General features: G+C 49.1%; 1 protein-coding gene across 2 annotated transcripts; it reads left to right on the forward strand.

The window, feature by feature from the left end:
* Positions 1 to 391: 391 nt before the first annotated feature.
* On the forward strand, positions 392 to 26374 carry LOC128275550 (protein CREBRF homolog). 2 transcript variants are annotated; one of them, XM_053014093.1, is made up of 7 exons: positions 392 to 520; positions 19419 to 19646; positions 19704 to 21657; positions 21732 to 21937; positions 22328 to 22598; positions 22690 to 22815; positions 22900 to 26374. In XM_053014093.1, the coding sequence occupies exons 2-7, from the start codon at positions 19500 to 19502 to the stop codon at positions 23001 to 23003; spliced, it is 2808 nt and encodes a 935-aa protein (XP_052870053.1). In that variant the 5' UTR covers positions 392 to 520; positions 19419 to 19499; the 3' UTR covers positions 23004 to 26374. The 2 variants fall into 2 exon arrangements, with proteins under 2 accessions (XP_052870053.1, XP_052870054.1); XM_053014094.1 differs by lacking the exons at positions 392 to 520; positions 19419 to 19646 and having other exon boundaries at positions 19882 to 21657; positions 22343 to 22598.

Here is a 26374-nt window from a genome sequence, read left to right on the forward strand (position 1 = left end):
GCGGGTGAAGTAGCGACGCCAAATTAACCCCCCCAAAAACACACACATTCGACGAAACACAGTCGTGAACCCCATCGTCGCATCGTCATCGCCCCGCGGAATCGATTTCGCTCTAAACAGCTCTCGCGCTTGTGTGTGTTGGTAGTTTGTTGTTAAACTGAACTGAGCAGAACTTGCCAGAACCACGCACCGCCTACAAACACATACCACGAACCGCCGAGCGTGTGGGCAATTAGAAGCGCGCACACAGGAAGAAGCAACATTCCTCCGCGTTCCGGCCGGTGGCCATCGAGGCGCAGACGTGGGAGAAAAGGGAAACTGCTACAGTGTTAGAACACAACGCGAAGCAAACCAAAAAAAAAAAATCGCGCGAAGAACGTGAGATGATATAATTCTGCGGACCGTTTGCATCAGCGCGTTGCCATACCACTTCTCTGTGTGGTTGCTGTGTTGTGGTGGTGAAGTAAACGCTCAACGTCAGAGGACTCGGCAGCAAGGTTTTGCTAATTGACAAACGACGGTAAGTGACCATATGTTACAAATTGCCTTACATTCGTTCTCTATCTCATAATGCAGTACGCACACCAAAAGGACGACTCAAATTTATGGCCAATTTCAAGTTCTCCAGAACGGGATCGCCATTTAGTCCAACAGTATACATAAAAGAATTGGTGTAAAGTTTGCGATGGCGGCTATGCCATGCCACAAGTAGGCTTGGATAAGGTGTGTCAGCTTTTCTTTGTGTCCAAAAATATATGCCCCAGTCACGGGAAAAAAACGGGAAACATCTGCGGGATGCACATCCGGCACAGTGCCGGCAACAACACATACCACCGCAGCGAGCATTTCAGCCTTTTTTCGGTGAAAATTTGTTTAATTCTATTTTCTTTCTGTTCTTCTTTCGCCTCCCAATTACTCCACTCTGCCACACACACACACGCACTCAAAATACACGGTTCTGTGAGCCAACCGAACGAAACTCGAAATTACTTGCAAACTCTGATGACTCATTTCCGACGAAATCCTGCGAAGCGTCCCCTTGGTCCGGAAGAAGTCGCAAAGAAGAATGTCCTAAATTTGGCCCAGTTATTGCTCTGTCTCGTTCGCTCCAGGAACCGTGGCACCGACCGGTCGCCTCTGCACTAGTCCTTTTTATTGCTCCCACGTGCACGAGCCACAAGCAGACCACTTCCGCTGTTGCACCCCACCCTACGGAAGCCGCCAGCGCTCCCGCTCCCGGGGGTTGTGTTGTTGTTTGTTGACACTCTGCTGCAGCGGAAACAGCGAGCGTCCCATGGCGCGCGTCTGTATTGATCGCGATTGCGCAATGATAGGCTTTCCTCGAACCCTCCGCAAACGTCGCCCTCCACGGCCCACCTTCCTTCTCCTGCTACAAAGCCAGCCGGAGAACGGAGCACGCCAGTCAAAACATTGCGCGTTGAGTTGGGAGGCATTGTGCCGGAAGGAAAAGGTGGTCGGTGGTCGCGGTGGAAGAAAAGGGCGCTCGAAGTGGCGCGTGCGAGAGCAGCAGATAGAAACCTTCTTCGGTCGGACGATGACGAAGACGAGTGTAGTAGTTTGCCAAACGTACGAAGCATTTGATTTGAATTTATTAAAATATTATCACCATCAGTAATGTGTGGTGGCCGTTTTGTTACTTGATGTCAATGCAGAATTTTTAAGGACAAATTTAACCTAATTTAAACAATTAACCATGACGCTTGGGTGTCCCGTTTGAGGGGCTGCTTTAGAAGGGGACCCCCGAATCAAGGAGACCGCACTTGTGCTTCACTTGAGAGAGCGTATTAAAACATTCCAGAAATAGGAAGAAAAGATGTTGGTGTGTCGTAATAAATAATACATGATTATACTGGGTGGCCAAATTGGTAGTCAGCGTTTCCAGGAAATGCTGACCAACATCGAAGCTACGCCCCAAGGTCGAAGAAAAGGTTCCTCCTGTATACACACAGTTTATTACTTCGACCTGGGCCTCGGTTAGAAGCGGGTTTTACTATTTCACCACTCTTCCAAGGTAGCCACGGGGTGCGCTAGGCCGTTCCCTAAGGTTGAGGTCATTCATGACGATGGAAAACCGAAAACATTGATCGCTGCTTCACCGCAAACCAAAACATAGCGACTGCGCCGACTCGCCCGGGCGTCCAATAGATTTCCATTTTATACCGGTCGATGGCGGGTTGTGTCGAGGTTTGGCCATGCTCCGCAATGCAATGTTTACATTTTCCGGCTTGTATTAAGTTCACCTTCGTTTTCCCGCTTTGGATTGCTTCTAATGGAATGATACGCAGCGAAGGATTTGGATTCTTCCTCCAATTGGATTCTAAAACGGTTCCTCAGAACATCCTTTTTACAACCGGAAACTCGTTTTGTTGGTTGTGACCAGTTATGGATCGATTTTAGGTTGCAGAAAGTGGACTGCTGCCGATAGGAAGAAGAACAGAGGATAGCCACGAAACCTCTAACCTTGCCAAAAATAGAGGCCAGATCCTCACACACACAAACGCGGAATGTGTTGTCCACCATCCTTATCGCTTCACGAGCGCTAGTATGTGTGTGTCTGAGTAGTAACGAAATTAATGATCCATGTGGTTGCCCCCGGAAGACTGGCGGCGGCGACCACGTTAAGGAGAGCTCCATCGCACCGAACATGAATAGGCTTTTGACTTTTTTTTACTTGGTTGAAAACATTCAAGGATTAACACCAGCTGCCGACCGGCCCCGCTGGCCTCTCGAACAACTCCTAGATCGTAATCGCAAATGTAACTTTTCTTCGAGTTTATCTGAGCTATCGAACTATGTTAATTAAATGGCAAAACATTAGCTCTGCTGATGTGTGTGCCGTTAAAATGGTCTCCGCAGTGAAGTGTAGCCGCGGTTGCAAAGGAAAGTAGTCGACCGCGAGAACGAAACGAGCACCGGGCCGCTTCTGGATGCAATGATCGTGGAACGCGCGACACTGGGGCGCAGTGGCGTAAATATGGCGACAACAGAAAGTGGGCTAAATGTTGATAATACTGATCATCGGACGCCACCGGTCATCACGACCCACCCGCCACCCAGGCTAGGCTGGACTTTGGAACCGCGCGCCAGAGGACTAGTGTGTGTAGAGTACGCTCCTTCCTCTGCGCCGATTGGCGCCGATGATGTTTGCGGTTTGGCGAGTTTTTTTGCTGTTTCCGCGAGTTTGTGTTACTTTGTTCTAAGTCAGGCGCGGTGCGACGGGTGCGATAGTGGCAAATGGGAGATAATGCTGTCTGGCGGCGGGCGGGTTGGATGAAGGGACGGGTCTAGCATGGAGTCCGCGTGTGCTAAAAATATCAATAACAAACGCGTATAGGCGCGATGAAACTTTTTTGCAATTTTCAATCCATCCCGAGAGAGTTCGCCAATGTTGTGGTTTCGGTCACAGGGTGGGCCTTGTGCCAATAGTGTAAAAGTGTAACAAAACGATGCCAAAAGGTCTAAAGTTGCTGTAAACTGGAATGGATGATTTATAACTTTTCTCTGAACCATCGTCCTGAGCCACTTTAACTTGAAGCAGACATTTCTTCGAACGGAGGCAGATCCTCTTGATGAATGTAGCAGCTTCTCTCTTCTGTGCGCTTTGTTTCACTTTCAACAACCGCATTTTCAAGTGTTTACCCTGACTCTGTGTGTGGCTGTGTGTGTTAGGAACGGCTTGAACCGCTGGGAGGCAGATCTTAGCGCATCACCATCATCATCCCCCACATGATCACGATTACCGCGCGTGTCTGCGTGTGTGGGGCCGTGCCGCGTAGGGAACAGCGCGACGAGAGTACCTGTCTCGCTGTGCCTTTCCTCAGGGATTGATAGTTTGTTTACAACAGCACACACAGGCACCGGCGGTTCATCGATTCCGCGCGGCTTAGCAGAAAAGTTTGTTTGCGTTTCGCTGTATTTTTTTGTGTTCTTTGCGCAAGACGCTCCGCAAAAATTAGCGAAATAAATATTTACCAAATATATCATTCTAGGAACGCGCCCGGAGTGAAGTGCCGCGGTTGCTGAACGTCGAATTTAACTATTTTCTCCTGTGGTCGTCTGGTTGTGCGAATTCCACACAAAACATTTGGAAGCTCACCCTCGGTGACTGCATTTCGGTACTAATGCTCTATCTGGAGAAATGTATCGTTTCTTGAAGCGAAAGATTTGCTTCATTAACTCACATTCTGTGCGCAACTGCGGATGGAAATTTGGCCCAGTATGGCCAAAGGGAAACATTCCTGCACCGAGTGTCGAAACGGGGAACCGCGAACACACCTTTACGCGGGGCCAACAAAACAGGAGGGTATCACGACCCTCGACGGCCCGATCTACACAGATTGGGACGGAAAACTCCGTTTTCCATTTGCAGGTTGCGTTCAGGTTCTCTATTTTCTTATGCGACCCCTGAAAAACTTTTCATCCACCGCCTGAAATGAAAGGTGGCGCACACTTTCTTTATGTTGCCAAACGCAACCCAGAACCACGCTACCCCAGAACCAGCTGTACAAGGCGCCGAAGGGAAGAATGTTGGGTGGCAGGGAAAGTCTTTCACCACACTCCAACGTGTGTTCCGAGGTTCGAAAGTTTGTACAAGAACGAGGTTAATTTCCATTTGCATTGTTCCTCGTCGTGCCTCGTGGATCAATCGGTCTCGTTTCGCGGAAAAGTGTGCTGAGTAAAAAAAGGGGCGAAACAAAGCATTTCGGGTTCTGCACCACACAAAAACCTGCCCCGAGGGGAGCAATTGACAAAAAATGCCGACCACCCGATGGTGAAGACGCCGCGCGCTAGTTAACCGAAATTCATCATCTTCAACCCCCTTTCAATGCGTACGAGAAACGGGGTACAACCCGTGGCGAAGGGAGGGAAGCACCGCTGGCGACCTGGCGCGGTCATGATGTCCCTCAGGAAGTAGGGTAAATTCTTATGTTATTTCGCTTCAGTCGCTGCGTGGCGCATCCCGGGTATTATGTAATGATTTCGGGAACGCGACCTTCGTAATCCAACAGGATTCGAGAGAGAGAAAGAGAACAGAATTCGATGGGATAGCGCATGGGCTGGCTGGCGAGTGCCATTGTTTGACGGGGTACTTTTGTGACGGAATCTTGTTAGAAACTAGTTATGCTGGGACGAGGTGCCCGACGGGGTGTGTAAGTGCGTGCGCCCTACGGTCCAATGCACTTCATCCCCCGAGGACGACCCAAGGCTCGGTGCAAAATTCGTCAGCCACACACACACTGTCTCGCGAAGGATGCAGCGCAAAGCGCGTTGGCTAGGTTTTCCCCTTATCTAAATTTATGCTTGCCCAACAAAGCGCGTTCTTCGCGAGGAGGTATCTTGAAGAGGGATGTCTTCGAGGGAGAGAGGCTGCCAGGACAGGACGCGACACACCCTTCTTGTAAGCGAGAAACGCGTTCCCTTGTTTTCGTCCCCTCCTGGGCATTTCCAGAGCGTTTCCAGTTGCCGTGAACCCGTGTGACCTGCCGTACACACTGGTGTGTGCGTGTGTGCGTTGAGCGTTGTCCCCCGAATAATGTGCCCCCCACGTGTTTTTTGTTCGGAAGGAGTTCTTTTCGCGGCGTCTTGCTCTCGGAAATGAAGCGTTCTTCTTGTAGAGCATCATCCCCGTGACATTTGCCGTCAGGTCACCATTAAATAGGACACGAAACGTCGCTTAGAGGGGATACTCGCTAGATATGTGGTACGAATTGCTTTTGGCGAAAGGGGTCTCTCGTGAGGTAATAGCTCCCCGGACATTTCAAGAAAACGCCAATTTAATATTCAAATGTGTCCTGGGCGTGGTGAGCCTAGCGATGGTTGGCACCACGAAATGGATTCCTGTTTTTGTTCACATCTCCATTCACAAAAGATTGTCGAACCTTCAAACATTTATTTTTAAAATTTAATTTGTTTACTTTACTGGCTGTCCCATAAACAAGAGTCGTATCAAGTTCGATTGAAACAGTTTCGGTAAACATTTGTTTCATATTTCCTTCCAATTGGCAAATTGTTGGCCGCCAACCTACACGACGGTCATCGCCGGAAATGGCTGATGGCTGCGTTCCACCGGTAGCGCTATTTTTAATTTCGCTTTCTATTGCAAAGTTTCGAAATCGAGCGTAATCGGGACATTTCGGCACCAATGGGGCGACCGCCAGAGTCAGAGTCAGACCAGACAGTGTGGGGACATTTGTCGCCTCCAAGAAATAGGTGGTTCCCGCGGTGGCATAAGTGTCCGATTTCAGCGCATGCTAGTTTTTTTTTGCGACTACGCCCGGCTCGATGTTAATGACCCACTTGACGATGTGACCCCCTTCGACGATTCGTGTTGTCATCGATTTGAAGGTGCTTATGTTACAAGCTCCATTCGAGGTTCCATTTTTTTTATTTATTAAAATCCCCTCCAAAGTCCCGTTTAGGAGTTTTTGTTTTGCAAGTTTGCAAACCAAACATCGCTGCGGGGTGAAGTGGGAACACCAGTCGTAATAGAATATCAGTCCCCCCGGCCCCGGCCAAAGTCAATGTACCAACGTCCTACGAGTGACCATCGGCCGGAGGTGGCGATATTTCGGCGCAAAATGTGTGTTTAGTTCGTTACCACTGCTTCGAACGCCTGTTCGTGGTTTGCAGACACCACCGTCAGGTGGCGCTTCGCTCGCAGTCGATGTTCTGTAGCCCACGGCCGGAAGAGAGAGAGTCTGCCAATGGAACCAGCCTCCATCTCGTTTGCACGCCTCGCCGCAGCCCATCCCCGACAACTCCGTTTTGCAATCCGGGCCATAGATCTGCTTCCCATTCATAAAATTCGTACACCCACGGAAAAGGACGTCATCCCCCCGGGGCACACCATCGTCCCCGGGTGCGCCTGCGTCCCACCGATGTGACGTCGTCGTCCTTGAAGCGAAACGGCGTGGGGTCCGTGTGTAGGGCCGAAGGGACTGGAAACCCCAGCGGTGTGGCGTGCAAGGGCGCAAAATGTATTATGTCTTGGCAAGGATCGAACGTGTGGGTTGGGTGTTGACTCTCTCTGTATCCACGGCTATTATGGCGCGTCCTGGCAGCAGCTGGACGAATCTGGAGTAGTCGCGTGTATGTAACGGTCCCGTCCCCCCACTAGCTGGTGTGTTACGTCAAACGAGCTTTCTTGTGCGTTACGTCGGGACCTGAATGGACGCGCGCCAGCATTATGAAGGCAGAGACGCGCCTTGACGTCGATATTATGGAGGCACAGTATCTGCCTGATTGATCAATTTGTGGACCATTAAACAGGGTGAAGCTAAGAAAATCCTTGCGACGAGAGGACACACGGAGGTATTACCATCGGAGTCCGCATCCGGTGGTGTAATATAGTAATCAGTCAACTTCTACTCAGCTGATAATGCTTCGTTTAGAACTTTTGCTGCGTAGATAATGTGATTAGCAGCTAACAACGGCTTGTTTCGGTGTCCCGGGTGTGGTGTCCTTAGCAGAGAAACCTGGCGCGCTGACGTGACAAACGCTCGTAACCGATACCGATCGATCCGGGATTGTGGGAGTTCGAAAATAGAAAAGAAAAACGCGTGCCCCGCGCGATGACTTATATTCGGTGGGGTTTCTGTTTTGCTATTAACAGCAGCAGGCACGATAGTAGGTTTTATTATTCACCGGGTCCTCTTGGGTCCGATTTATCGGCGCGTAGGCGTGGTGAGCCCTTGGGACGGATCGGTTGGCCGTTACACGCAATATCGTAGTTCCGCGACAGAATAGACGAATTGCCGGGGTGGAGCTGTTTTTTGTGTAACCACCCACCAACGGTACCAATTCTTGTTTTCTTTTTTCCCTGTTTTAACCTCTGTTTTCTGCCGGTGGGATTGTGGAGGATGATGAATCCTTTTTGGGGAACGTGATGTCCATTACGCACTTCCTTACGGTGGGCCTACGAAGGTCACCATCGCGTGGGTTTATTTTTACATCAAAAGTCGTCAAACCATCTTTCCCTTTCATTCATCAGACTGCTGGTGGCTTGGAAAATGTTACAAACACCGACAAGAAGCTGTCTGCGGAGGGCGCTTGTTTGGGTTAGAAGTTTTTTGGTAAACAACGTTCTTTTGGCATCCATTCATGAGAAAGTGCGCCAGAAAGCACGCAGTTGGGAACGATAAGAGAACGCATTTATTTGACGCAATCAACAAGCCCGCGTTGTTTACATTTTTCTAATTTATCTGGTAAAAAAAACATTGGATCTTCAAATCATTCTCCATTTAGTTTAATGTCATTTCTATTAATTCTCCTCACTTTTGGGAGGAAAAACACTTTATCTTTCTTCCGGCGTGAGATCGGGGTTTTGATCGTCGCTAAGCCCGCGGATTTACAACCAACCGAAAGTACTCGAGATCGAGCCAACATAAAACGCCCCATGCTCTTTCAGTAAATCGTACGCGGCACGTGTATCCGTGTTCCGCCGACTAATTTTACCGCGTAGGTCATAAAATCTAAGCTCTGTTTTGATTGCCGGACTTTTAAACCGCGCACTGTTAGACGTATTATGTTGAACAACAGTTTGCTGAAGAAATCCCTAATTTTTATTGCGACGCCATTAAGATGGTTGCCAATTGTTGTGTTTTACTGCCTCGCTGAATGCTTTTTTATTGCCTTCTTTTGGTGGCCTATAACTATAAGATCCCCTATAAGAGCCTATAAGATCGGTTACTTTCCCCAGTCAGGTCATGTAAATTCTCCGGACACTCAGCAGTGACACATAACCCACTCGCGGATTCTCAACGGCCAGGATTCCATAATCGCACGCCGCCATCCATTGAGTGTAGTGTGCGCCCAATACACACGAACAGCACACTCACATATCGGTCCCTGTTTTTGTTTTGAACATCGGCGCAGGTTCTACCAAGCCCCCAAGCGGCTTTGCGTGCTTTCCGTTCCACTCACCTCCGCTAGCACCGCTCCGTGAAGGGCCTGGACTTCGAAGTCCGTTTCTTTGCGAACTCACGCACACTCGGAACGAGAGTTTCAAACGAAAACAAACTCGCTAAACCACCCCACGGGTGGCGGGTGGCGGGTGGCTGGCGATGGGGTTGGCCAGACAAGGTGGTGTGTTGTGACGCATGGCGCGGGCTGACTGAGGCCCGGTGTGTGGGGGCCAATCAGGGCACAGAACAACATCGCCGCGACGCGGTAATGAATATGATCTTCGCCGATATGACAATTCGTGACTCCTCCGGCCGTGGAGTGGCCGCGCGCACACATACACCGGCCTGTCTCTTTAGTCGCTGGCCAACAACTACACTACATTCCATTGATCAAACCCGCCCCGCTTCCTGTTATTAGAGCAGCGGGGGGGAAACGGGCCACGGTGAGTGGGTTTTCCCCACTCGCAACGCGCAGCGGATTTGTTTGTTGTTTTCGATCGAAGAAGAAAAGGGAATTATTTTCGCATCGCAATCACCGCCAACGATGGGAGGAAAACAGAAGATCAGAGAGGGAGACAACGGGAGGGCGCGCAGAAATCGGCGAAGGTGTGTTGGAAAGATAAATCGCGCAACAACTTGTTGTTTAGATTCTATTCCGTTTTGGGGCAGTCGGTGGGTCGGAAACACCACCATCGTGGCAGATTTCGTCGTTGTTGTTGGCCATTACTCATCGTTTCACGCGCAGTTTCGCGTGAGGCTGTTACTTTACCAACGTGACACCGGAACGTGTTGGGGATCGGTCGTAGATCATCCGACCGATGTATCGGGGTTCCTATGCGAAAGGCGTCAACCCTGGTGGTGCATCGATTTGAATGCTAAAGATTAGGTTGGTCCGGGTTTTGTCCGTGTTCTAACATGAAACAAAATACTAGGCTGCTCATTAAATTCGTAGCCTCGATAACAGAGCTCTACGATACGATAACTGCTACGAGTGTAATTTTTTTTTGTCATATTGGTACACTATCCAAATGAACGTATGGAAAGTTTCATTTCAATCGGTCACTTACTTTTTTTTTTACAAGCCTTTTAGTATCGACAGTATTTTTGTCACGTCACAGTATTCCTTAGAGCTGCTATGACGTCATCATTTGATAAAAACCGCTTTCCGCGCAGGATTTTTTTAGGTTTGAAAACAGATGGAAGTCGCTAAGGGCCAAATCTGATGAATAGGGTGGATATTCCAACAATTTGAACTTTAACTCATGGATTTTTGCCATTTGTTGCACTGGGCGCATTGTTCCATTTTTAGCGAATGCGGCACCCATTTTGCAAAAAATTGTTAAGAACCCAAAACTTCAGTCAAAATACTGGTTATACTGCTCAATGAGATGGCTAGGCCTTATATTAAATCTCTTTCAGTGGTTCGACGATTTTCGAAAACGATATCCTGTATTTTTTCTACGATTTGAGGTGTTGTGCCTTTTTTCACGTTTTTGACATGGTTCGTCTTAAAGGCTACTACGACCATGTTTAAACTCAGACAACCCTCTTTTAACCCCCTAATTAAAGGTGAAGAGTCCTTATACACTTTTAATATTCGTTCATAATTTTCCTTGGCTTTTAAACCTTCCAAAAATAAAAATTAAATCATTGCACATACTTGATTTTTTCCATTGTAAAACATACTGTGACATGTCGATACTAAATGGCTTGTGAAAAAAAAATTAAGTGACCGATTGAAATGAAACTTCACATACGTTCATTTGAAGAGTGTACCAATATTACAAAAAAAAATCAGGCTCGTAGCAGCGCTCTTTCTTGTCGAGGCTCCGAATTTAATGAGCAGCCTAGTAGATATAAAATAAGGAACGTGTCGATCAGGGAACTATCGGTTAGAAAATGCATGCCGAGGAGGTGTAAATCAGCAAGAATGTCATAAAATAATGTTGTTCCCATAAGTGTGCCAAAGAGCAACGTTAAGTTAAAAATTAATTATAGATAAAAAATGATTGCTATTGCACAATATTACGTTTCTCAGATTCTTCGAGAAAGGCCATTGCTTCCATTTGATTGGGTAGTTATCCAGTTAAAAAAGTATAAAAAGCTGCACCAAGAGAATTTATTTGCACAAAATTGAGTACCAGCATATCTTCAAAATCGAAAACAAAAACAAAAAGCAGGTGCCCAATTTTATTTGCCGTGTAGTCCCTGTTTGGGCACAAGAATGTTTGTGAAAGGAACGGACAACATTCCTGTGGCACGACGAAAACCGCGAAAGAGAACCGAGCGCGAGAAGTGAAAGTACTGAGCTGAGAACGGAACCCCCCGCCCCCCCCCCTCCACCCCTGATTTTATCATCAGCCACCACCGTTGCTGCTGCTCATTATCTGGCCGCGGTGGCGATCAAATTTTGGAGCTTTGTTTTAATGGACGCGAAATGATGAAACCGGGAACGGGAATTTCACCATCGATTCCGCGCGCGCAAATGTCAGGCGATTGAAAAAAATAATCGAATACGAAACACACGACAACAAATCCTCACCTCCACGACGGGCCCACCCCGTCTCCAAACCGCGGCGTCGTAGAGGCGATGACGAACTTAATGGATTTGTTTACAGGATTTCAGATTCTCGCCTGCATGCCGCCGTCTCGCTTGAAAACAAGTTTATTTCCTTGCGCCGCTCCGCGGGGAGCAGTGTGCACCACTACTACACCGAGCGAACGCTGTGTTTGTGGGGCTGATCAACCCGTTGCTCCCGAAATGACTATTATTCTCTTCAATCATATATCGTCATCATCGGCGGTGATCCACTATCGCCATTATCATCGTCGCTGCTATTTAGGCAAACACAGCCCTTGATTCTTAAAGCACACATCAGCAGCAGCAGCAGGCCGTACGAGTGTGTTGGTGAGCGATAACACACAATGCGGCGGAGTGGAGCGATTTTGCAAAGTCTCCGCGGCGGACTGTTTTGAATGAATAAATAATCATGAGAATCGCGACTACGCGCGCTCCACCAATAACGTCGCGCGCATCAACAAATCAACTTAAACAAACAACCAAAGAGCACTCACACACAAACACACGGCTCCGTGGACATTGATGTGTGATCGATGTTGTTAGGGAGGTGATGACGATGATCCTCAAAGGTGCGCTGGCGGCGCTCATTGGCATTCTTGGGTTGGTCGGGTTGATGGAGGCGCATGATGCCTGACGCTGGGGGGGTTGGAATGCTGGCGAGCGGTGGCCGCATCATATGGGCCAGCTGTGTCCGTCCGTAAACGTGTCCCTTTCGCAGTGGAGGTGTGCCCCACGGTGTGTGCGAAACGCTCATTCAAGCCTTTCGGTTCTTTGTATGGGCCGCTTTAATTCACTCTCACTGATGAGCGCCAAGTCGGCCACTCTCATCGCGGTTTCCCTTCGTGAGTGCTCTCGGTCGCGATTCGGTTGTTCGTCGAATCAAGTCCTCATCGCCCGGTTCAGTTTGTTGCGAAGCGTGTTCAACCAATGTTCGTTGTTGCCCCTCTCGATTGCTTGTGATAGTTGGTTCGTTTTATTTGTGCTTGAATTGTATATTTTTACACTTCGTGTTCATCGCATCGCAGTGACCATTGAATGTGGGCACACTGAAAAGCTAAACGTTTGGGTTTTTTTTCTCTCTCTGCGAAAAAGAGTTGGTGCTAACACGATACAGACCGAAAGTTGATTATCCTCCGTTCCAGCTCTGGCCAGCAGCTGTAAATTGAATTTTCGTGTCCCGCGAGTTGGGCGGCCGGTGGGGGGCGATGATTAATTGTACCAAAATCGATCGCATTACGCTGATATAATGATGGTGATGTGGTGCTGTTCGCTGGATTGCTGGAGATTGTGTCACAGGCGAGACAAGGAAACGTGGCCAGCCGCGTGCCTTGGTGTGTAGTGTGCAGAGTCCACCGCGGTGGCCGCTCCAAGCACACGATAACAGCTGTCGATTGTTTAAAGCGACAGAAGGCGGGCCAAACGATGGGTCTGTGTTGTCCTCTTACGCTACCGCCTGCTGTCTAAGGCACCGGTGACATAGCCGATGTGGAAGGGCTTCTACCGTAAACATAAGTGGCCCATCGATCGGTAGTCGGTACACCTTTCGGGCCGCTCTGTAGTGAGTTAGGGGGCAAAAAATGAAAAAATTGTGGCCCAAAAAATCCTGTTTACGCTTCACACGATCAACGTTGAATGTTTCTCACATGGTTCTCGCCTTGTGGGAACGTTTCAACTTCCTGCCCGCTCAGTCGACTTGGTGGTCCTTTTTCTTGTCTTCGATCTGTGACCGCAAAGTGTGTTTTTTGTGTGCCGCCCGCCCAACACGTTATTCGCATGTTGTGCGAAAGATAAGTTATGTGTGGCCGTTGTGCACTGGTGTGTGAGTTTATCCTTTATTTGTGTTTCTCTTTATCTTTCCCTCAGCAAGGCGTGTAAAGTGTTGAAGTGTTTGAGTAAAAAAAGCGTAAAATATTATCGGGTTCTGTCAGTACCTCCGAAACGGGTAAAAAATAAATAAAACCCCCCAAACGCAAACGTTCCAACCGTGAAAAGGCGTTCATACACACGAACACACATGCAACCAGCGTCGTGGTGGTGGTGTTCGGTAGCGCCAGTAGCGGTCGTTGTGGATTTTTTATCTTATCAGTCGCCCCTCGTGGCCTACGACGGTTTCGGTGGAGGGTGAATTTACTTCCTAATTTTGGTGGGCCACACACACGGGCGGCAGGGCGCCAGCCAAGGAAAACCAGCAACAACGATCCGCTAACGATCTTCGTAGCCACAACAACATCGAAAACCGGCGTGTGAAGGTCGTCTCGCTCCCCGGAGTGTTGCTCTTGTTGAAATCCACGGTGTGTGGGGCTAATCATGTGAATATATTTTTGGCGACCGCCTGCCGACGAGAGCCATTTTCGAAGGACATTTTGTGCAGAAAAGAGGCTGCTCGAAATTGATTGTGATTCGGGACAGACAAGCAGCAGCTCTGCAGCAGCAGCAGCAACAACCGGAAGTAAGTGGACAGTTTTTAAATGTTCTTAGCGTGTTAGCGAAGTTGGTTGGCGACAATGTTTGTAACCCACATTTTGAGTTTTATTACCGCGAGTCCAAAACGCGGGCGAGAATATGGAGCATATTCTATCAGGACCGGGGTGTGTGCACGATCGACTCTAACGACCCACAAACACACAGCAAAAGATCCCCCCCTTATTAGCGGGGGGCTCCCACGGAAGTGGAGTGGAACGACGGACGACCGAAAGATGATGATGTCTCGATGGTGCGCCATGGTGACGATGATCGTCGTCATCGTCGTCGAACGACCGGAGAAGCTGCAGGTGTATGGGTGACGCACACAACGCAACCGCGCGCGCGGTGCGTAAGGGATAATGAGGGCCTATCAATGCTCTTCTCGAACGAAACAGAAACCAAAACGCGAAAGAATAATGATCGCGGAACCGGATCGCCGAATGTAACGAACACAAGCGCGCGCGAGGGTCGCGTGTTCTTGCATCTGTTTTGCGCGGACCAAAGGGGGGCCAAGAATGGAAAGGGGACCGTTTGACGTGTGAAGGTGGTGTCTGGGACGACGGCACCGCGCGACCGCACACTGCTGGCTGCCGGGTTTTCGGGTTTCTTCGGTTCGGGGTTTGGCTTGTTTTAAAAGTTCGTAGCCAAATTATATCAACACGCGTCCGTGGTTCGCGACTGGCCGGCCGGCCAGCGGCGGCCTTCCTTCCACGGACACACACGGGAGCGCCAGTGTGTGAAACTTGTGTGTTTGTGTGTGGCGGCAGTGTGCCACCCCGCGCCGTGCGCCCGGTTATGGTGATGGGTTCGGGTCGTCGGCTGTGGTGTTGGGTTCTGTGTTAATAAACTTTGACAAGGTCGATTCGATTCTACCGCCGCCGTTCGCTCCGATTCTCGCTGGGCAATCTTCGGGCGGCCGTTCAAGACCTGACGATTGTGTGTCGTGTGAACGGTACGAAAATTGCGTTAGACGATCCTGAGAACGAGGTCCTCTGAGCTAGAAAATATTATTTCCAAAGCACACAGCTACAGATTATCAATGAACGGGGAAAAGAATGTGTAAAATTCAAGTTTTTTAAAGTTCAGGTTTTGCATGCCACAAAGCTGCACGAGAGGCAATAACACACGGCCGACCAGCTGACGAGAAGCGAAGGACATGGTGATGGGTTTGGACACACAGAAATCAGGTTTTCGGTGATGGTGAATGGCAATCCGCTGTCGCGGATGTTTGGCGTTTGCCGTCAGGCCCAGAATCACGGGGGAGGAGATTGTTGAACCCTCCCAAGTATGTCTTTTGCTACCTGTCGTCACTGGAATGTGGAGGTCAATCGGCTGTGTGTGTGTGTGCTGAACAGTAATTTATGACAGGTCTAAAATTAGAATAGCGCAAAACACGTATTTTCTGGTTCAGCTGATCGGAGAGAATTCTAGAACATGTGCCTTAGCGATTCTGTGTTTTTCGCTCCATTATCAGGCAAACAATAAATTAGCCAAAATGCTGTGATAAACGCAATTCCTTTATCAATCGACTGATCACAATTCACCAGGCACAGGGGCCAAAAACGGAAACGCGACACACTCGCGACGGTAAGTTGTGGTTATTGCCCTTCCTCGAACGATAAGGAAAATCGCAAAATTGTAATCACAGCTTGGGGGAGGTGATAGAAGTAACGGGGTAGTAATACCATCACGGCTGATGTTGATAATGCCAATAAGAAAACAGTTATCAAAACACAAACAATTCCACGTCCACGTGGGGGCCGTGCGAGTGACAAGTGTTTGTTGTTGAGCTGGCTAACGTGAATTTTTGGCATTTCGTCGCTATTGATATCAGAGGCCGAAGGTACGTACCACACATACACACACACACGCGCGATACGCGATAAGTATATTTAGTCGCGTTTTGCGTTAGAGAAACCCCACTTGAAGGAAGGAAGGCACATTATCGGGCCATTGTTCGGCGTGTGAGATTACGGGCAACTCTAATCTGTGTCGCATCATCGCAAAACAAGCCCTCCCCGCACTCGAAAGATATGTTGTCGCGCTGACCTACTTCAGACGAAAGTTGTTTTGTCTGACCGTTGGTCAAGTGGACCGGCTTCTGTGGGTGGATTATTCCTTGTTTTTTTTTTAATCAAATGTCAGATGAGATGTTTGACCAGAAAGTCATTCCTTTTCTTTTCATTTTGAACCTGCCATTTCATCGTGCGATTCAATCAGTTCGGACCTCGCGGTATCGGACTACTACTAAGTAGTGCTTCTCATCGCTCCGCTTATTGTTTATCATCGCACATGACGCAAACCGCGCCACACCGAAGGTTTGCCTTCGAATTACACTTTCGATTGGAAATCAATTCGCTACAAGGTGCTGCAGCAAGGCATGCATACACACCCATCCGTCCGTCATCATGATGCGCCACGTGCGCGTGCTCCATGCGGGGTGCAGTTTCTGCATCCTGTTTTCCTTTCGCGCTGGCCACGCGCAAAACAACGCGCGAATTGCCCTCCGGCCGGTGTCCGTAGCTATCAGAGAGTTCCGAGCGGTTTTAGCTTTCTACCTTTGTGTTGAAGGGGCATAGTTAGCTGCCCAGTGGCAGGTCACGTTTCGTCGTCCTTTTTAATATTTGAAGTTAATGTTATTTGTTTGATTTTCAATGATATCACGCGCACTGTAGAAGTGTCGCGAAATACGTTCCGATGCATATCGTATGATCGCATCGACAAATGTTTATTCATGCAGTTTCTCTGCAAGTGTTTGTTCGGCTGCAACTGTGTTTGGATCCGCAAATATTCTACTTGTTTACTCCGATTCTTAGTTTACTCATTTGATTTAGTTGTTTATTGATTTGATCAACCACTTATTTAAATTGCGTCAGTTCTCTTGTAAGCTCAAACTTTTACGCCACGAATGCGTTTCTACAAACGGCAGGTAGGGCAGTGAAAATTGTGGTTTTGAAAAGCCAACAAAATCGTCCAGCCCTGGCTCATCACGTCACGTCAGGCACATCGTCAGGGTGTTAGAAAAGAGGTTCTGCAGTACCAATACATGGAGGGGAGGTGCCACCGTCTAGGCACACACGGCAAACGATTGGGGGGAATGCACACGCGGATTCTCCCGAGTCGTCCACCCGTTAACACACGCCGTGTTTCGGCCGCCATGGCCGTGGCGCACGATCGATGGAAAACCTTGAACTTGTACGGCCGGCCATGCCATGAACTGGCGCAATAGTCGGGCGGGCTGCCGAAGAAGTCGCCGGGGGTGAACGGTTGAACGAATCACGGCCAGTTGTTGTTGCTCCAAATGTTTCCCATCTCCCGATCCGGAAATGGCTTCTATTTTCGACACACACACACACCCAGTATGGCTTCGCTATGGTCCGCTGAGGCATGACGACTGGTGCTGCGGGTTCGTTTCGGGCTTTTGCCGGTTAATTCAGGAAAGAACATTCTCTCCGAGCGAAAGCAACAAATAAGAGTACGGGCGTGCTTGAAGCAGGGTGCGCTTCAGAGCGCGTGATCCAGATGGTTAAAATGTTGCATCCGGTAGAAGATGGAAAGACTTTTCACTTTCGGAGAAGTGAGCCGGATCGGCGCAATGTATTATTTCGCAAGTCGCTGCAACTCATCAGCAGCTGACAGCGTCGGTCTCTGGTGTATGTCTCTCTGCAGGACCCCGCACTGAGTTGTTGAACTTGCACGATCGTTGTTTGGCCAATGTATGAGTAAGCGATATTTTAATGATTCGTGGCTGTGAGCAGCAGCAAACGTGATTGAGGTTGGAAATGGCACCAAGACTGGTAGATGATGTTACCGTGTGTCGATTTCGATGCAACTCAGACGCAAGTCGATGTCCTAAAAAAGACTCAGCCTAACAAACTAAGGTGTAAATCTCTACGTTGTACTCTATCTACCCTTTATCTTGTTCCCTTTTCCTCAATCTTGTATTAGAAGAAAATCATAAAAATGTTAAAGTTATGTTATTTCGACTTTTTACAGACAAGATATGTAGTGACTGCCACCCGAAAATGTGCCTCAAAGAACAGAACGGAAGGCCGCCGCCTATTTGCCGTCTTCCCTTCTGGCTTTAATGTCAATGTCAGGCCCGCGCGCAGATCAGTCCCTGATTCAAAGTTAAATCAGTCCGACGTAAATGACGGGAGGCCCAAGCGGGGCGCGCGGTGGGCCCCAGACATTGGAGTGACGCAAAAATAATGTTTATAAACATTCAGCGCTCAGCTTGAGGGATGAAACGGAAGCGCGAGAAGGGACAACCCCTAATCTCGGCGCCACTAGCGCGCCGCACACACAGAAGAGCGCGGTAGCCCTGCGTCAGACGGGTTATTTTTCTTCTTACCACTTTTAAATAGCTTCTTACGGGAGCTGAAAGTGCTTCCTTGGCGCGACGTCGTCGTCGTCGTCGTCGTGGACAAACGCGATTAGCGAGAGTGAGCGGCGGTGGCCCCCGGTGTTGTGTTGTGGTTCTATTTTTAGGACCACCGTATGTAGGGCAGCATCATTTGTTTTCCGTACTTTTAATGCGGCTGCCGTCTGTGGAGCAGCAGGGTTCTCACTAGTCCTGTCTTCTGCCCTGTGTTAGTGGTCGTTTGCCCTCCGAAAGTTAATTTCGCGAAAGATTTACATTCTTTCCACTTTGCATCGAAGCTCGTGCCTTTTGCTCTGCCAAGACCCGTGAGATGCGAACTACAACGCATTCCGATTCGAGCGGCCGCTGATCGAAGCGATCCCGTTTTACGATCATCTTCAGCTTCTTCGATTGATCTTCGCCAGAGACTCAACCGTTTTGTTCTGAGAAAGAACATTTTATTTTTCTCTTCATGTGGTGAGTGGCTTAGGGTGTGTTACTTTTCTTCTCCAAGCTCTCTGTGTCGGTTCCTCACGGAGAAGAAGGTTGGCGAAAGGCTTAATGGGACACGTGGGCGGCGAACTCGAGCGTCTCTATTTACGGAAGTACGAAAATATCTTACGATTTTGCACGGCTTTCGACTGTGTGTGTTTGGGTCGTAAATAAGTGGTCCTCTGGTTCGTTCCCCACCCCCTGGTACTGCCCAGCGTCAAACTTTCGCTTTCACGTTTCTTATTTTTAGCGCTGGCCAACCCGGGGCCGAAGTGGCCGCCAAAGGTGGAGGAACTCCGCGCTCCTTATTGCTACCATAATATCCTACGTCTCACTGATTTGTCCGCTGACAATTCGAAAGAACTCAGTAAGAAAACACCTTGGCACGTGTGGGGTGGGCGTGTTGTAGGTGGTCATTGAGCCGTCGACCTTTTATCCGGGTGATTGAGGTTCGTTTATTAAACCTTTCACTCTGGCAGGCACTGCTCGGTAAGCATCTTTGTTTTGTGAACCGCAGAACCGTTTTCCCATAGAATTCCGTTTGCTCTTTGTGCGCCTTACTAATCTGCGACTCTTTCGGTTCTTCTGATTGCAGATAACTGATTGGAGCAACACAGCGCAGCCGAGGCAAGATCCAGCAGCCGTTGGGCGGTTGTTGTCCAGCCGCGGCCGGTGGATGATGAGCAGTTTCGGTGGCTTGCAGAGCGGAGGCGCCTATCATCAGTACCAGGAGATCGAGGTTGCCGACGACGGTAGCTTGTTGGCGGTCGTGAAGCAGGAGCAAGACTCGTTCATCCCTTCACCACCGCACAACCAATTTCCAGCCGCTATCGGCCACAGTATCCAGCAACAGCAGCAGCAGCAACAGCAGCAACAGCAGCAACAGCAACAGCAGCACCACTCAATGATGGACGCACTGAGCAGCAACCCGATGCTGACGACGGCCTCGATGCCGATTCCTTCGCGCAACAACTTGAACCACCAGCGCATGATGATGGGTGGTGGCGGCGGCGGAGGCGGTGGTGGAGGTGGGGGCATTGGTGGCCCCGGTGGCTCGGATCTGGATTTCGCCGTCGACATGGAAACGTTCCGTCAGGTTGGCCAGTTACTGCACGAGGTTGGTGTTGGTGGTGGCGGTGGCGGCGGCGGTGGTCCCGGCGGGTCCATCGCGAACAACGCGGGCGGTGTCGGAGGGATCGTGGGCAGTTTTGCGACTGTACTGCCGACACAGATAGATAACATCTTCACCATGCAGAGTGGGTGGGAAAACACCATCCTTACGTCCGAGGGCATCGACATCGGGACGATCACGGTGCCGATGATGGACTCGTGGAACGTGTCGAACGGAAACGATGGGTCGCTGGGGCAAATAATTTCGCCCTCGTCGACGACGTCTTCTTCGGTAACACAGATCACGGATGGCCAACAGCAGTTTCTGGCTTCGGTCACTCAAGGAGTGGGAGGGCTGCCGGCCTCAGGTCTGGGCGGTGGCCAGCAGATGATGGAAGAGTTCGAGATCTATCCGCTCGACGACTTTGGCGATGGGTTTATGTGCAATGACCTCAACACGATCGACGGTCTGTTCCACGATGATATTACGCTGCTCGGGCAGCCGCTCAGTCAGCAGTCGCCCAATCTGAGCGGAGACAGCGGCAGCGGCAGTGCCATCATCCTTTCGCCCAGCCTTCCCCAGCAGATCCTTGGCCGCTCCGGAGGTGGGTTGAATCTGCTGGCCGATAATTCGCTCGGGGGGAGTAGCGCCAACAGCAACAGCTTGTCCGGATTCAGCTCGGCCATGCAGCTTTCGAACGATCCGATGGTAACGGCCAGCAGCTTCAATGCGATCAACGTGAGCAACAATCTGCTGGCGTACGACGAGCAGACGCGCAGCTCGACCTCACCGTTCGATCTCTACACGAAGCATGAACCGCACAGTGCCGTCCAGTCGCCGCTCGCGTTCTCGCCGAGTAGCCACGGATCGAGCCCTTCGATCACCGATGGCGGTGGCCTGCTGATGATGGGTGGCGGCGCCGGTGGGACTCTGCAGGCGGCAGGCGCACAGCAACTGCTCCAGCAGCAGCTGCAGAGTACGCTCAACAATAACCATGTGTACGGCAGCTGCGGCAGCAGTGGTCGTCGTAGTGGCGACGGTAGCGGCGGTGGCCCCAGCCCGACCATCAGCGCCGGCAAGCTGATCAAGAACAGCACCACCAACAACAACAGTGAGTCAGCAAAGAACCAAAACATTAGTGGCAGCGTCGGAAGCATGGAACCACAGCAGATGCCCCAGCGGGCGGCCCGGCGCGGTATCAACTTCAGTCGGAACAGTGGCAACGTCGGCCAGGTGCAGCATAATCCGAAGTACTCCACGCTGCAGCAGCTGCTGATGAGCAACACGCCGGAGTTGCGCAGCGGTGGATTTCTGGGCCAGTCCGTGCCGAGCTCGTCGTCCGGGATGCTCAGCCCCGGCAGTTACTCGGGCCGCCGTTTGCTGCAGGCAGCGGCTGGTGGGTCCACCGCTAGCAGCTCGGTTGGTGGCGGTGGTGTTTCGGTTGGGTCAAGTGCCGGCACTTCCGGGCTTGGGGCCACTAGCGGTGGCACGGTGATATCGCGCCTTTCTTCGTCCGCCCCGACACACATCTCGGGCTTCGAGCAGATCTGGCAACGGCGTGAACCACGGCCCCACCTGCTGTCGACGGGCAGTCTTGCTGAGGCCGGCTCGACGTCTTCCCTCAGCACCGGAGGTATCCTCAGCCCGGAAGGTCCGGACTACTCACACGACGAGGGCTACTCTGACGATAGCGACCATTACGAAGATTATTCCAGCTGCGAAGGTACAGTTTGGCGTATCTCGTAGAAAAGAATCGGTTGTATTAATCCAACCGATGGGGGGCGATCTACGTTTTAGATTCCGACAGCGAGGACACAGGGCGCGTTTCGAGCAGCGTTGGCAGTGGCAGCAAGGCGAAGCGTTACTTCTGGCAGTACAACGTGCAGGCCAAGGGACCGAAGGGGCAGCGGCTGGTGATCAAAACGCAAGCCGAGGATCCACACGTACTGAACGCGGTCACCGATCCGGTCTTCAGCCCACATTGCTCCGTGCGTGGCATCAAGGTATGGTGAACTTTTGCCGTGTTTTATATTATTTGCTTTGAAATATAATATACGAACAGGGAAGCTTTACCGTTCGGTGGTGTTACGCTAACAGTACCAGAAGAGCATCGTGTTTTCGTACGAAATAGTTTCAAACGACAAGTATGCAATCAAAGTTGATGTTGATTCAATTAATTTTGTGTAAATACTAACTTCGTAGTTAAGGCACGCAGCTTGCATTGTCTTTTTACCACAACACTTCTTCTGAATGCCGCGATCAATCTGAATTAACGTTTTTTTTAAATGGTACATTTCTTTTCTCTCTCTCTCTTTCCTAAATTTGATGTTCGTTTCGAACGGATGCGGTATGCGGATGTATAATGTATGCGTTTTTTTGATAATCTTCTTAAGAATCTACGCTTACAGCATAGCGGCAAGGCGCGGAAGGGCGACGGTAACGATCTGACACCGAATCCGCGTAAACTGCACAACATTGGCAAGGAGCTGGACAAGCTGGGCCGCGTCATCAACGACATGAAGCCGGTGAGCGAGCTGCCGTTTAATGCGCGCCCAAAGACACGCAAAGAAAAGAACAAGCTGGCGTCCCGAGCCTGTCGGTTGAAGAAGAAGGCGCAGCACGAGGCGAACAAAATCAAGCTGTACGGGCTGGAAACGGAACACAGTGAGTATCATCGGATGCTCTGTGAGCTCCTCCGTGAGTCCCCGTGTATCGAAAGGTGTTAAAACCCGTGCAATGGTTCACTTTTTTGCAGAACGCCTGATGAATGGTATCTTTCAATTGAAGCAAGTTTTGGTGGGCAAGTACAACAAAACGATCACGATCGACGATGCGGAAGAGTATAAACAGCAGCTGGATGGATTGGTGCAAACCTCATCGAGTAAGTAATCAGCGCTCCCTCTGTAGACTTTCAGAGTGCATTATATTAATGACCCACACGGTCGCTTTCCTTGCTCACGAACAGAAATCAAGATTGCCGGCAACTCGACCGAGTTCGTGAACAAAATGCTCGAAAATATTCGGGCCGGCAACAACATTAACATCGACACGGTTCTGGAAACCTTCTAAGCGAACACAACTGTGACGACAAAAGCGTTGCATAAGCGTGGGGAGCGGTGAGAATGGTTCGAAGCTAACCGGCAAGAAGGATGTGTAAGAGTGGGGAGCGCCTTGGTCACAAGACGCTCTCGTATGAATCAAAATGAGACTGTAAGAATGTGTAAGGATGCAGCGATGGATTTGCCACGTGAACCGCAACATGCAAACGCAAATACTATATGACGCACGGTCATAACATGAAGCATTACAATACACAACACAGCACAGTGGGTTTCGGTTCAACATTGACGAAAAGTTTGAAATTCAACGTATCACGATAAGAACACGGGACGAGCGAAAGGAAGCGAAACAGCTTACAATTTTTAATATTATAAGATAATTAGTATCGGCGAGAAGAGTGAGAATGCCACCAGAGAGGCGCCGCAGAAAGGAGCAAGTGAAGCGGAATGACGGGCTTCGTCTCGAGGCGGTATTTGGGTGGTTTTTGATATTCGATGTAATGGATGTGCGCAAAACTTGCGACAAAGAAAGATATACGTATATTAGTACCGTAGGATATCCCATATTTGAATTTCATGTACCGCTTAGTACTACACTCTCCTACTCAGGCACCTTTTTGTATGTGCAAATACGATGGTAAAATCAAACGTTTACCAAACTACCTTCTCCTATAGTGTAGTCTTTGTGTTTTCCATTGTCACAATCTCTGTCTAATCAAGCGTTGAAAATACTTGTACATAATCGGATCAACTCCAATCCAGGTTGCCTACCATAGCAGGTAGCACACACTTTCGCACGCTTTTCCAACCGTATACTTGCACCCTCAAACAACCTCTTTTCAAAACAAACAAACAAACAAACAAAAGCTACACACGGCGCCGCTGTGTGTGGTGATTGGTGATCGGTATAACCAATTTGCTGGCAAAGCACAACGGACTGAGATTTGAGGGCCCAGGCGTCAAACGTCGGCCATACTGTAGAAGCAAAACAGAAGAGAAACACAAGAAAAAGGAAACTTTAAATTCGTGCCACACATCCATCCAGTTGACCAAATGCAAGGCAAAACTGCGAAACAAAACAAAACAAAGCAAAGCAAGTGAAATGATGCTCAGGTTGTAACAAGTACATTTGAAATGAAACAAACGGTGAATGGAGATATATAAGGTTTTTTCTTATGGATTTTCGTTTTTCTTCTTCTTCAATTTGTGTCAACACAGTTTGTAAAACTGTGAAAAAGAACCGCGATTCCAGTCATGGGTAATCGGGTGCCCGAGAAGCGCGTGCCAGGAGACGTGATTCTAGAGTTACTCTCCCGGTGAACCCATCGCGGAAACAGGACACTGGCAAGTTAAACACAGCCGCCTGCGCATAAAGATATATATACACACATCGATAACCATTGATACTGATAACGTATGTACCTAAAGCCACGCTGAAACAGACTAAACATTTTCAATACTTTAAGTTTATACTTGTACGCCTAGTGGTAGTAGTAGTGGTAAGCAAACGAATGAGACGGAACCCCTTCGCAGGAGAGAATCCCCGGCAGGAACGAGCCCTAGAGTATAGGAATTGTGTTTGAAGAGTGGAAAATTGAAACATTAGTCTCTAGGAATGCGTTAGTATGTAATCATCTACTTTTGCTCGGTTTGCTCTACCATTTTTATACTTCCCTGTACTTGTTCTGTCCCTTCGGCAGAGAGATCGAGGTCCCGTGCTTAGGGGGGCAGAAACAGAAACGGCCTTGCAAGGCTCTGCATGATGAATCGATATTTTCTCTCCATTTTATCACTTTATAATACCTATTTGATAGTTGTTTAAGAACATTGCAGAATCAACAATATTACGCGTTTTCTTCGGACGCGATTGAAAAACGGTGCGATGGTCGTTCGTGGCGGCGCAAGTTGAGAGCGAGAGAAAAGGCCATGGTTAAGAAACGGGTTCGTTATGTGGTATTGATTGTTTCCGCTTAGAGTTTTTGTTCTCTGTGTCTGTTGCTTCAGTTTCATTTTCTATACCTTCCTAGCGGCCACCATATCCGTAATGGCACATCCATCGCGTATCGAGTGAAGTGGTTTTTTTACATTGAAACGAAACAATTAGGATTTACAACTTAACGAATGCATGGAGGTACCGTTTGTTTGTTCTGGTTATCTTAGGTACTGGTTCCGGGTGTAACGTTGACGGGTATCCTGGAGGGATCGGGACAAAACGGGGAAAGAAGACACCAAGAGTTACTACTACTTCCCGGGACCAGGGATATCGAAAAGTGTTAACGGACAGATACGGAAGGGCAGAGCAGAGTTGGTAAGCTGGGTGCGGGATCGTTCCCATCATAAGGTAGAAAGCGCGTCGTTGGTAGGAAAATCAGATGCAATTTCTATTCATTCGTCCGTTTTGTTTGAACTCGTTTTGTATCTGTTGTAGTATTTTACAGTTTCGTTTTTACTTAAACCTTTTTTTGCACTTTCCGGACACCCTTGTTGTGGAAGCAATAGTGCGGAATGTGAATGCCATAGTTCTGTAAATTACAGAGAGTCGAGGCAAGAAAGTGAACAATCAAGAAAGAGAGAGAGAGAGATCGAGAGAGCGTGAAGAGTGGCGAAGAAAAGCAAAAGGAGGAAGGCGAAAGACTACGCCAATGGTCGTTGTGTCTTCTTTCACCGTGGTTATACCCAATTCCTGATCGCCTGCTGCCAAACTGCATTTACTGGGCGCCACTACGGTGGTCCGGGCTAGGTGGTCATGGTGACACGGGTCATCCCAAGAGAGACAGATGTGAGAGGGTGTTCCGCCGCCGCAGACCAACGCCGCGCGGTGGTCCACGCACGCGTTCGTAGAGTGCAATGCACAGGCACGGACTGTGCAATTTCCGTACCGATGTTTTTTGAACCCCTTTTGGAGAAAGCCACAGCAGTAAGCAGAGTAACTACAAAGCTGGTGAAATAATCTGTGATTTTCGTTTATATAATAATACTGAGTGTTGTTACCTTCTATTTTTGCTACTTTTACGGGAGCGTTTACTATTTTGTTTTCAGCTAGAGGTTTGAAATATTTGAGGTGTTATTTGTTTAAGATTTTTCTTTTCTCCAAATTACCATTATATTACTCCCACGGGCGTGTGTAGCGTTTAACATATTTCCGACTTTCTCCTACGTTTGTCTAAAACAGTTAAATTCAGCTTATCTTTCAGTTTAAAACATTATTCGTTTTGAAAATGGAAAGGAGAATCGATCGAGTAAAAGCGGATGATGGGTTCGGTTTTTCTTAGGTTATAGCGAGCGAGCGAGCTATCCGGTAGCGACACGAACTGCAGGTGATAATAATGCTTCTTGCTAATAATCTACCCACCTTGTGGAGTTACGTTCCCAGTTTTTCTT

Source organism: Anopheles cruzii, chromosome 3, assembly GCF_943734635.1.
Source record: "Anopheles cruzii chromosome 3, idAnoCruzAS_RS32_06, whole genome shotgun sequence".
Taxonomy (NCBI): Eukaryota; Metazoa; Arthropoda; class Insecta; order Diptera; family Culicidae; genus Anopheles; species Anopheles cruzii.